Source organism: Rattus norvegicus, chromosome 5 (assembly GCF_036323735.1).
Source record: "Rattus norvegicus strain BN/NHsdMcwi chromosome 5, GRCr8, whole genome shotgun sequence".
NCBI lineage: Eukaryota > Metazoa > Chordata > Mammalia > Rodentia > Muridae > Rattus > Rattus norvegicus.
This window is the reverse complement of record NC_086023.1, coordinates 24,797,220-24,810,144: the sequence shown is the minus strand read 5'-3', so window position 1 is coordinate 24,810,144 and position 12,925 is coordinate 24,797,220. Positions and strand designations below refer to the sequence as shown.

Here is a 12,925-nt window from a genome sequence, read left to right as displayed (position 1 = left end):
AAGCTGGAAGACACTCTGTATTATTTGTTTCTGGTCAGCATGAATTAACTCTCTAGTTGGATGATATGAAAACCTGAATTCTATGCAGTAAAAAAAAAAAAGTCAGTTCAATTAACATTCCACTTGCAGATGCAATAATATGCACTGGGAATACAAAATAAAGACCAGGCTGTGGCAAAGGAAATGGGGCTGCAGACGGAGAAAATAATGTAAACAGGATACTCGGAGCATGGAATATGTAAGGCAGAGTGGTTCAAGAAGTGAGTACTGGGTTGGGGATTTGGCTCAGTGGTAGAGGGCTTGCCTAGCAAGCTCAAGGCCCTGGGTTCGGTCCCCAGCTCCGAAAAAAAGAAAAAAAAAAGAAAAAAAAAAGGAGTACCTATACAATTAAAGAGGAAAGAGGAAGTGAGTACCTATGCAATTCAACAGGAAGTGGGTACCTATGCACTTAAACAGAAAATGAGTACCTATGCAATCAAACAGTCAGGAGAATGAGACCTTCCAGAAATTAAGTGAGAACTTTCTTATCTGTCTCACTGAAATGAGAGTTGGAGAAGGCTACACATGTGGGGTGGAGATTGGCTTTACTGAAATGGCTGAAAAGACCTTCAAGAAGACCAATCCCCTGGATTGTTCCTAACCCTAGTCTCTTTGTAGAATTGAACCCTTTCCTTAGCAATTTGCCTCTGTGCCAAAATTTTTCCTGGGAAGGTCCCCAATCCCCGGCCCCTGACTTGCCCCTCGTCCAGGACATGCTAACCATAATGCTAGTAATATATTGTTTGTACATAATTAACATGGTCATTTTGGCTCACAAATTTCTTCATCTTTTGGCTTGGATGGGGACTCTGCAGGACCAGGCTGCATGGCTGCAAGCTCCTTAAGGAGCCAAGTCATTGGCCTTTACCCAGTGAGTCAATCCCAGCAGTCAGTCTCCTTTACACACTCTGTTCCCTATTATTTTATTCTTCGATCTAAACCATGCAGTTCAGGGACTGAGTAGATGGTTCAGTCAGCAGAGTGCTTGTCTCACAAGCATGATGCCTTGAGTCCAATCCCCAGCCCACCCAGAGGCTGGATGCAGTTACATGTGCCTGTATTCCTAGAGCTGGGAAGGCAGAGCCCGGAGAAAAACTGGAACTCACTGGCTAAACAGCCAACTGAATAGGTAAATTCTAAGTTAATGAGAGACCTTGTTTCAAAAAATAAGGTGGAGAGGCTAGAGAGATGGCTTAGCAGTTAAGAGCACTGGCAGCTCTAGCAGAGGATCCAGGATCAGTTCCTAACACCCATGTGACAACTAACAATCTTCTGTAGCTCCAGTTCCAGGGCATCTGACGCCATCTTCCAGCCTGCCCTGGCAATGCTGGCACATGTTACACAAACATTCCTGCAGGCAAAACACCCATACACATAAACTAAAAATAATAAATGTCTGTTTTTAAGGTAGAGAAGAATTGAGGGAAACACCCAACATTGATCATTGCCCTCTATGCAAAACCTCTGGCCTATATCATACACACACATACATCACCAGTGAGCACACACACAAGCATCCATGCACACATGCCAGCACACAGAAATGAAAAGGAAGACAAGCAGTGTAATTCTTTTCAGCTAAGTGTGAAACTTGATCTTGGCTGTTTGTGGAATAATTAAGTACGTTGTGTATAACTATACTTTTTTTTTCCACTATCAGGTCTTACCAATGGCAAATAAATGGAAAGTTCTACACAATCTCGTTTTATTGAATATGCAGTCCCTCGAAGATTGTCTAAAAGTGCTTATCCTTAGACATGACACAGCCTAACCTAAGACAGTATAAATCCATTTAACAACACTTTATCAGGCACATTTTTATCTGGAGAATACATATTATTGGAATTTAAATGTATGTTGTAAATGCTCTTCAGAACTCTATGAATTGAGTTTTAAAACAGGCTAAAGAGCAGTAGAAAACTTGCATCAGACACCAAGCTGTTACCTTCTCTTAAGACCCTAGATGAGACTTGTCTGTTGGGCTGAGCAGCTGCCATGCTGTGAACGCTCTCAAGAGTCACTGACTTAATCACTAGCAGGCTTGCAACCAGTCCACTTCTCACCAGAGAGCCAGGTGAAGCTGTGCAAATACCACCTTTTTCCCGTTTTAAGAAAATGAGTTGTAATAGTCATGGCCTCTTATTTACAACTATAAACTTACTCTCTTGAGGGAGGTAATACTTTTAAGTTGCTATTTTAGAGCTTCAAACAACCCTCCTGCAGCCTGTTTACCAGTTTTTCAGAATTAACCAAGCCGCATGCCAGCACACCCTGCCCACCCAAACTTGAGGGTGCTTGGTTTCTATACGGCACAGTGAGGCCCAGCACCCACATCACCATAAGAGTTCCTCATGTTTACATACAAAGACGAACCTGCAACTCAGGGGAGTTTTGAATTCTTCTGTGGCACTGATCATTGTGTATGTATGTAGATTAGCTGTGATCTAGATTAGTTTGTATGCCTGTTTCCAGCTTACCTTTTAGTGAAGTAATCGTTACCAGTTAAAAGAAAGTGCAGGAATGCATTTTGCCCCACTGTCCGTAAGCACTCTCTTCTATTCATAGAGATGGTTACCAGTGACTTCCACATTTGCTGAGGACAAGGGAGGCCAATGGCTTAGATTCTGGCCGCTGATAGATCAAGAAGCAAGTACCACCTTGAAATTCTATGCCGATCCTACACCATATTCTATAGCCGGCCTCAGCCCAGGGAAGCCTCCTAGAACACAGGATAAACTTTTTTGCAACCCCTATTTCAATTCTTAAAAAGTGGTGCTTTTGTCTTATAGGAATACGGAGACCTTTTAAAAAGAATCACATACGCCGTCTTTGTTTCTGGGAGTGTTTGAGAATGGTAGATTGCTCAAAATACAGGTCACAATGGTTGGAGAAAATAAGTGGGAACGAAAAGGAGCCTATCAGTGAGAAAGTGCCACATCTGGTCCTGTGTCAACACCGGGGCTTTACCTTAGTCTTCTCAGGCCGATCCTTCTAGAGTGTTCTGTTGTTTTGATCAGACTCTTTACTCCTTTCCCCAGACCCTAGCTGAGGATGGGGCATTGGGGACTTGTCATGAGCTGACCTCAGGATCCCAAATTGTTGCTCTGGGTGCCCTCATGAGACATGGAAAATTAGCTGCCCACAGCTCTGAGCGCCAGAGGATCGTAAACTCTGCATTATGAGTCATTTGGGTAATGAAGGGATGGTTGGGAAACTATGTCAGGGTCAAGTCAGCAGTCACAGGACAATTCAGACTCCTCTGTCCAGCCTCCTGGGTCTGTCGTACCCATCACTCTTCTTACAGGACACTTTAGCTGTTTGGCACCCTGTGAGGTAATAACTGTTACCTTCTGTGTTATGAACTGGCCATGGTAGTTTGGGAATATAATGATTTAAGCCTGTGAAATAACTGAGATATATCCTCAGAGTTCATGCTTTTAAAGGTCCAGTTTAGCATTCATGAATGAATGAATGAATGAATGAATGAATGGATGGAAAGGTGAATGAATTTGGCAATTCTCTCTTTTAATCATTCAACAAACACTTAAGGAAAATTCTAAAAGCCTTTTCACGTGGAATGAGCATAAGTATAGAGTCATACCCTATTCTCCCCCCAAACTGGGAACTGGATATAATATAAACCTCACTTATTAAATACATCCCAAGTAAAGTCTTGAAAATCAGATTATACCTGCCATGTCATATAGAAGCCTCTGTTGGATAATAATTTATTTGCATATTTTTAAAAAGCTAGAAATTAGTCTGCGATTGAACTTTTTAAACGGCTTGGACATTTTGACTTTCAAACAATTAGCCGTAGTGCTTTTACAGGCATTACTTACTCTCTAAGAGGCTCGTGGCAAATAACCACATTGTGACTTCTAATGGAAGGAACAGGAACTGCTAAGTAACCTTCTGTTGTTAAAATTCTTGACCCACATAACTATGCGTTGCCAGTTACGTTGCAGAGTCTGTGGTTTGGGCATGTAATTGTATGGATTAAATAACCTTAATGTGTAATTACATGAAAATAAACCACGTAGCTTGGCTAAACTGCAGCACAATTGTTATCACCCAATGTAAAGTGATACCAATTAAACCTTCCTTTAAAATACCACAAAATAAGACTTAACTGCTGAAGAAACTCTAGGACGGAAAGTCGTGGTCCACCAGGGTGAAATATCCCTTAGTATTTTCGCAGGGTTAATGGCACTTCTGAAATTAAAACCATCTTTCTCCTTTACCTCTGTATTAGTTCGGATTATTTAGGAAAGTTTCAAACAGGCACTGATCAATGCCTTAAAAGCACTATAGCAAGGGTGACCTGGAGAAGGGCAGTGAGTGGGATATAAAGTAGGTAAAAATAAATAAATAAAAACAATAGCTTACCAATAAAATAAAATAACAATCAGCTGTGTTGGCAGAAAGACAGCCTGTGAATTCTTGTGTGTATGTGAATTAAATATTTAATCAGTAGGTAGGCATTGTGACAGAATTTAGGACAAGGGACATCCGATGTTGGTGGCCATAATTCTGAAACTATGAAGTTTTCTGAAATGAAGACATTTTGTATCATTCAGCCTGGTAAAAATGATAGCAATTAGTCATGGGGCTCCAGTACTCGAGTCTTTCATCTGCAAGGCGCTAGGTTTCATCACAACAACGGAAAAGAGATAGAAATGACTTCTGCTATCTTCTGTTCATTCCATAGACATGGAATAGCGATCACCAAGTAACTTTTTCTCATCAGCAAAAGGAGGAATAACAGCCACACACACAAAAAGCAGTGATAAATTTTGAATAAAGACAAGATAGTAAGCAGGCCTTCACATTACTCTATATGAGATAGGAGTGGCTAAGTGTACGCTCCTATCTACTTCTTCATTGGGCCTTTTGTTTCTCATAATGAATTCTCTTATAAGGAACTTCAAGCTGAGGTCTGTATGCCCAGAGTAATCAAATATACTTTTGACACAGATCACTAACATGTTTTTCTGTCAAAAATAATTATACTATTAATAAAAGATTTTGGTAAAGGATAACTAAGCTTTTAGAGCAGTTGGCTTTTTTTAACAAAAGGTTGTATATTTAAGAAAAATTAACCGTGAGGAGAATGCAATCTTTCCCTCATAGACTTCAGATGATACCTACGCATTCTTCTTCAGGACCACCTTCAGGCTTCAGCTGTTCCAAGTAGCTCTCCATTTAATTGTGCCTTCTGACGGCACCTAAACAAATATATCAGAACTCATTCAACATTTAGCAAGTGTAAGTTGAAGATTTTCTTTCTGTTAGACAAATAGACGCCATCTGGAAAAAATAACCTCAGGCATTTGGACAGGGAGGCATAAAGCTTGTTGGCTGAACACTCAATGAACAGCCAACACTACTTTCTTTGGCTCCTACCCTTTGCCTGCTCACTGGGTTTCAAATTCTGCACACTGTAACAGGCACTGTACATTGAGACAAGAGAATCTTTGTTACCCGTGCACACAAACATTGAAGGCCCCTGGAATTTGAAAGATTGACTTGTAAGAGTAATCTGGGCCAAAATGTTTCTTTTTATATCATGACACCTGTTTAACAGAATAAGTTCTTTCTGCCCCTGCATAATGATTGCTACAATGTTTGTTCAGTTCCTTCCAACATTTTCAACTTTTCCCATAGTCCCTCCTTAAGCAGCCTTGTCTTCATATAATCTAGCTTTTCTCCTTCTTTTCTTCCTCTTTTCAAGCTAGTTTATAAAAGAAAAGTCTCTGATATGTTAATGCTATGTATCTTACTCATTAACTTTTATTTCACTATTGGTATTATATAATATTAATATTGTTTGTGTCTTTCACTGTGGAAGGGACTGAACTTAAACAGTTGCAGTGTTAGGAGCCTGTGGGGGAAATTCAAATAAATGTTTACAGAAGTCATGAAAGCAATCTTCGCTTTTATTATGATGATAAAATGTTAATGGCAAAATTAGCATCTAATAGCATTTTAAAACTTCCCAAACTTTCAGTGAGCACACCCTCAGGCACAGGCTTAACTTTCTTTTTAAGTAATAACTTTTTTCTTAATTACAAGCAGATAGGTTTTTCAAACCGAAAAGCAACTGCTCCAGACTTCTGGAATTCATTTTGACTACATCCCACAATTGTAGCAGTAGGGAGTCTTATGAAACATGTTTGATCAAACAATTTTATAAATTGCCTTCCTTCCCTACAATTCTTGTTGAAAAAAAAAAGTTATTCAGCTAGGTTAATACTCTAGAAAATGTTAATGGGATCTTTGAAATCCGTTTGAGTTCAACTTCCTAGGAAAAGAAAGCCGTGTAACAGAAGCAGGTTTGGTACCCAAAGCAGATGTCTCATGAGTATGAGCATTTTCTTCCAAACATAAAGAGACAACGCACAACAGTGATCCCAGGGTTTGAATGTCCTAGCCAAATCTGTCATGCTGCTGGTAGACATTTCCATGAGGCCACTGAGTCCCTGGGTTTGGATGACAAATAAGTGGATGCTAATTACCCTCTGTATCACTCTGTCTTTTCAGTCCTACCCTGGCCCAAGTCTGGAAAGTGAAGACTTTAACATCCCACCCATTACTCCTCCCTCACTCCCTGACCACTCTCTGGTGCACCTGAATGAGGTGGAGTCCGGTTACCACTCTCTGTGTCACCCCATGAACCACAATGGCCTGCTTCCATTCCATCCACAAAACATGGACCTGCCAGAGATCACCGTGTCCAACATGCTGGGCCAGGATGGCACACTGCTCTCCAATTCCATCTCTGTGGTAAGGATGGGCATGTCTTATTGTGGTGGGTGTGAACGTCGCAGGTAAAACAAGGGTTGGCGCCATTCAACAGTCTGTCAATTTTGTCAATGGCCTTCTACACCGAGAGTGAAGTTTTAGCTGTAGCGAGCAATGACCTTATAGATATTGTAAATTCCTACGTCATTTTTAGTTTCATATTTAAGCCAGTGAATTACTTGCGTGATCACTCATGGTTGTCAGAGTAATAAAACCTGTTAATGACGCTGTTAGAAAAAAACAGGTTGCAAGATTTCAGGTAAAATGTATCTATGAGTAGTAATATTTCTAGTGGTATGTTGGGTTGCTAGCCAGTTAAGATGCTTGAGTCTTCTTGGGAGTGCCTGCTGTTGCCCTCAACGTTGTCTTTTGCTCTCTGAAGTCCTACAGACTTACTTTCTGGGTTTTTATTTGTCTGCTTGGCTTTTTTTCCCTCTTCTGTTGTGGAAGTAGAATTCTGTTGATTGAAATGATCTCCATTAAGATGTCTCAATCGGTGGGACTTTCTGTTACTTTGAGGTGTCTAAAGATGAAGAATTTATCGCCTAGAAAATTAGCAACAAGCCATGTTCCCAGACCCTGCTGACAGAATCTGGGCACCTTCATTTCTAAGGAGCATCTCATAGTTGAGAAACACTGGCTTATCAAAAATGTGTTCATTTTTCACTTCGTCTACAAAACTTTGCTCTATAGAGCCTAGGGAGGACTTGGACCATGGTACCAAGCCTACCTCAAAGGCTAACAGTGCTTTTCATTCCTGCTCCTTGGCTTTCATGGAGCATTCCATGTCATTGTTCACCATTGTCATTTTCCTGTCACTAAACAGCACTACCACAGATTCACAAGGAATGGACCAATAATCTGAGTTCTGAAAGTGTTCCATATTACCCAGTGTGCATTAGCCTCGTGTGAATACAATTCTCTCCATGTTGTACAGCTTCCTTAGAGCTTTTCTGGTAAACATGAATATAAGCGATTGGGATGAATACAAGGAGAGTCAAAAGACACCTCATTATGGCTTTCTGGGAGACACAGTGGATAAGACTCAACTCAGCCTCTGTATGTATGGACAAAAGAGGAAAACTCATTTGTAGCAGTGTTAGAGGTTTGACGTGGCACCGTCACCAACATTGTCTAGATTATATTCCTCCTCGAAATTGAATTTGAACATTTAAAAATACATGCAAATATGTAAGTCTGAAAAAATATATGCCAGCAGCATCTTTTAAAGTTTTTTATTTATGTGTCCATGCATTTATTTTTATAAGTATGGGTACTTTTCTGCCCACATGCCTGTGCATGCTGTGTGGGAAGTGCCTAAGGAGGGCAGAAGAGGGCATCAGATCTCCTGGGCCTGTTGTTAGAAGAGCAATTTTGTTTTCTTTAATTTTTGCAATCTTGACATAAGCCACATGTATCTGATGGCCATTATCTGGTACAGATCTAGTGAGTGATATGATTGAATCTATGGGTGTTTTCCAACCTAGCATTGCAATAAAAAAAAAATGGATGTTAAAGTGAAATTCATTGCCTCTGTGGGAATCTTCCTGGATAGACTCTAAGACTCATGATTTCCTAGACTCTAATGTCATAATACAAGTTTTATAAAGTTGTAAGTACCAAAGGCTGTTTTTTGTCTGCAATTGAAACTGAAAAACCTTTTTAGTTATTACTCTACCCTGTCACATGCTGTTTACCATAGTCCACCTGTCTGAAAGGCTCAAACGATAGATAAACAAGAACCACGGTGCCTTAGCCACTTACAAACATCTGAAGATAGTTTCAAAAATGAGAGAGAAATACAAATAATTACAGTCCAAGAGAAGATCAACATGTCTACTTGTATTGGCCATATATACTCAGTAGTAATTTCTACTGTACAGAACACACACACACACACACACACACACACACACACACACACACACTCACTTTCTTTGAAAAAGACTGTGTATAAGACCACCTCTATGCCCCATCCTACTTTTTGGTAAATCTAAGGTTCTATCCAAAGATCTTAGCTCCTGCTCCTGGTTAATAGCTTGTGAAACTATAGAACACGGAACATGTGTTCAGCAAAGCATCACAGAGGACCCCCTCCTCCCAAACACATAAAGCCCTCATGCGACAAACAGAAAATTCATGGATATATTAAATGAAAAGAAAGCACACCATTCAGCATCACACAGGTGAACACGTGTTGCAAAGCATCCCAGAGAACCCCATATGGTCTGCAAACTTCATATGCCAACTAGAAAAATCCTTTTAAAATGAAGTGAAGCAACAACACACCACTTTAGTAGGTTTGCCATGCTCGGAAATAACATTCCCACGTAACAGAAACTTTGGTTAAAGATGCTAATAGCTGCAGAAATCAGATACAGTGGGCTTCACAAGTCTGTTCCTGTGTGGCTCCTTTGGAAAGTTTAAAATGTGTGACAGAGAAAAAATTTCAGAGCTAAAACCCTAGAAATTGTCATGTTCATTTGGCGATCTCCTCAGAGCTCAACCAAAATGGGTGTAGCCGATTAGAGGCTTCAGCAGTTGCAGGCTCTAAGTGAGATGTTTGCTGCGAGTGGTGAAAATCCTATCACTGGAAGCCAGTTGAGATGTAGACAAAATCGACCAGCCTTAACTGTGTTTTCCAGAAACTTCTCAATGTAATTCACGGAACCTGTTGACCTCAGGATTGCGATCGAATCTTTACATGAGCCTTTTTCCAGTCCAGAACTTTAGTGTTGAAGTGAATGAATGAATGATGATGACAGTATTTTAGTTCATAGTTAGAAACTGTATACATGGACTGGAGAGATGGCTCAGTGGTTAAGAGCAATGACTGCTCTTCCAAAGGTCCTGAGTTCAAACCCCAGCAACCACATGGTGGCTCACAACCATCTATAATAAGATCTGATGCCCTCTGGTGTGTCTGAAGACAGCTACAGGGTACTTATATGTAATAAATAAATTAATCTTTTAAAAAAAGAAACTATATACATTTTAGACATTGTGATGCTTACTGTGAATACATTATTATGTGTTGTGCATGTTAATGTTTGATATAAGTTATAATACATAATGTTTAGTGAGATTGTATCTTAAAGTTAAATTTTCTTCTATACATTTTGTTTCTCATTCCTTCTGGCAACAGCAGTACTAGTCTTGCTGTTAAAAATCATCAGCATGGTAGACATGAAACGTTTAGAACATAGCTAAAACTATATCTGTGTGAAGTATTGGTATCCCAGTTTTGCCAATAAAAACTGGAGTCTCCATGGACTTCAGTGATCGCTTGATGGCTCAGCCAGCAAGCATTCTAGTTTCATTTTCTGGGGAGATGGGGACAAGGCTAGGCCTCACCTCCTGGGGTTAAAGGAGTTTGACAAATTGCTAAGACAACTGGTTGACCCATAGGATGCATTATGTAAGTAAGTGTTGGTTAGGTAAAAGGGTTTTCCCAAGTCTGTGCCTGTGTGACACTTCTGAGAAGGTTAAAATGCATGAGAGTGAAGACTCTTCAAAGAGTTATTTATTCTTTGATCCTAAAGCTTCACATCTGTCAAAAAGACAGCACTAAGCCTGCTATGAAGTAAAGAAGTCCTTTCCTTGCTTGGAGTGTCCTTGTATATCTCTGTGACTAACGTTGTTGTCTTTGAGCTGGATTGCCTTAGTTCAAATCCCAGGGCTACTATCTACCTGCTGTGTGACCCTGAGCCACATCAATAGCCTTTTTGTGCTTCCTTGGCCTTACCTGTCATATGGCTGCAGCAGGGTATGGTACACCAAGTCTCTAGTCCCAAGTACTTCAAAAGCAGGGAAAGGGGAATGCTTACATCCAAAAGTTTGAGAGCCAACCTGAGCTCCCAAATTTCATATCTTTTAAAATAAAACCATGAAATTGGAAAAACATAATACAATACTGAATCACACAATGTGTTAAGTTTTAAGATAGATTATGAGCATTAAATAGTACCTGATTCACAGTAGGTTTAAGTCCATTATACCAGAATACATTTCAGCATACATTTTTTTTTGCTAGAGTTAAAAATGTGCAGTGCCTTCTAAAACCTACCAAAATTCTGTACAGGGTTCATTCCACACACATAAGGTGAGAATTCAGCCTTTCCAAATTTCCCCCCATTTATTTATTTATTGAAAATTTTTTCCTGTGCCATTTTATGGTCCATTGGGACTCCTTATCCAGTAGTTATTCAGAACTCCAGCAACAACTTAGATTTTGATACTTCTAAAAAAAGATCGCACATTCTTAAAGTCTCTCTGTTCCAAGAACAGGCTATAAAACAGGTAGAATTTCTGTATTACACACTGGTGGGTGGGTGCCAATTAGTTCTTATTCTCTAGGTTCAAATTCAAGAGCCATTCATGACCCGATATGCAAGAGCTCCAATTTCTCCAAAACTCCCATGAGTTGTTTTGATAGTGGGGAACTGATTTGTCTGCACTTCCTGAGAACTGGAGTCTGGTTAGAAACACAGTGGAGCAGGAGTGTCAGATAAGCGTGTTAACTACCAGCAAGTCTTGCATGTTCTGTACCAGCAGGGCTGGATTTGCTCAATGACACAAGCTCACCTCCCCAGAGCAGAAAGGGGCAACTGTAAGGCAATAAGGCCGACTACTCCTAGCATCTCTCTTAGGTACATTTCTTATAAAAAGCATCCTTCAACTCAAGATCCTTTTTGCAAAGCAGAAACCCACAACTGCCTGGTTGGTGACTCTGGTCCCTGCCTGACCACAGTTCCCTGATTCCTCCTGGGGCCATGCACCCCTTGTTCAAACTCTAGGATTGACTAAACTTGTCTACCTTTGTTAATTACTAGATTAGTTATTTTTCTTTCTGCCTTGACAAAATACCTGGCAAACACAACTTAAGTGGGCAAAAGTTTACTTTGTCTCACAGTTTGAGGACACAGTCCATTGCAGTGAGAAAGGCCCAGCTCAGGGAACACGCAGCTGCAGTCACATTGTGTTCAGTGAAACAAAGAAATGCCTGTGCCCACAGTGATGTTCTCCCTTCTTTTTAGGACCCAAGTAAGTAAAATGATGCCATGGCAAGAGCAGTGGCTCTCAACATGTAGGTTGCTACCCCTTTGGGGAGGTTCACATGTATCAAATCTCAGACTTTTACATTATAGTTCATAACAATAGCAAAATAACAGTTATGAAGTTGTAATAAAGTAATTTTTTGGTTGCGAGTTACCACAACACAAGGAAGTGTATTAAGGGGTTGTAGCTTTAGGAAGATTGAGAACTGGTCTAGACGGTTGTCTGGTAGGTGATTCTAGATTTGGTAGAGTTTTAAAATTAAAAATCAAACATCACAGTTACTCAGTGACTTTTCTTACTGTTGCTCCTACCCTGTGATTGTTGGTCATCTGACAAAGGCTTAGACCATAGCCTAGGCTAGTCTTCAACTTGGAAGTCTTCCTTTCCAAGTATTGAAATAGCACGTGTGTACATTGTACCTGGCACGTTTTCTTGCTGTGGCTTTGTCCATCTCAGATTTTTTAAACTATTTTCCCTCAAGGGTCAATCAATGGTAAAGATATTTGAACAGTAGCTAATGTCATTTCCTGTTACAAAGGAAGTGGTGGGCGTGCAGAGATGGTTCAGTGGTTAAGAGCACTTGTTGTTATTCCCAGGAGCCTGGATTGATTTCCCTGTCCCTACATGGTAGATCAAAGCTGTCTGTTACAGTTTCCGGGGAATGCAGAACCCCCTTCTAGTTCCATGAGCACTGTGCAATGTGGCACACGGACATACATACAGGCAAAACACCAATACACATAAAATAAATACAATCTTCTTTTAGAGGAAGTGATGTTGCATTGTGTAGATAGATGAGGTTTTCGTGTTGTTAGAAACTAGAAAATTATTTTGGAAGAAAGAAAAATAAGAACATGTCCTAGTAAATATTCATGACTTAAGAAGAGTCCTTTGATTTCTGCAAATTAAAACTAAGCGTCCTTCTGTTGCTCCTCACCCGGATAAGAGTCACTGCTGAGCTTAATCAGGAATTGGTGGAGGGAAAAAATGCAACCTTGTATAAAGTTATCCAGGCTGCGCAGCC

The 12,925-nt window shown here is 40.2% G+C and overlaps 1 protein-coding gene across 5 annotated transcripts in view; it reads left to right on the top strand.

Moving 5' to 3' along the window:
• The window catches only part of Tox (thymocyte selection-associated high mobility group box), a 296,268-nt gene that overhangs the window by 158,610 nt on the left and 124,733 nt on the right, over positions 1 to 12,925 (top strand). For all 5 annotated transcript variants that reach the window (NM_001108654.1, XM_006237844.5, XM_017593467.3 and 2 more), the window contains one exon: positions 6,583 to 6,825. In NM_001108654.1, coding sequence (NP_001102124.1) covers positions 6,583 to 6,825 — 243 coding nt within the window. The remainder of the gene's footprint in view (positions 1 to 6,582; positions 6,826 to 12,925) is intronic.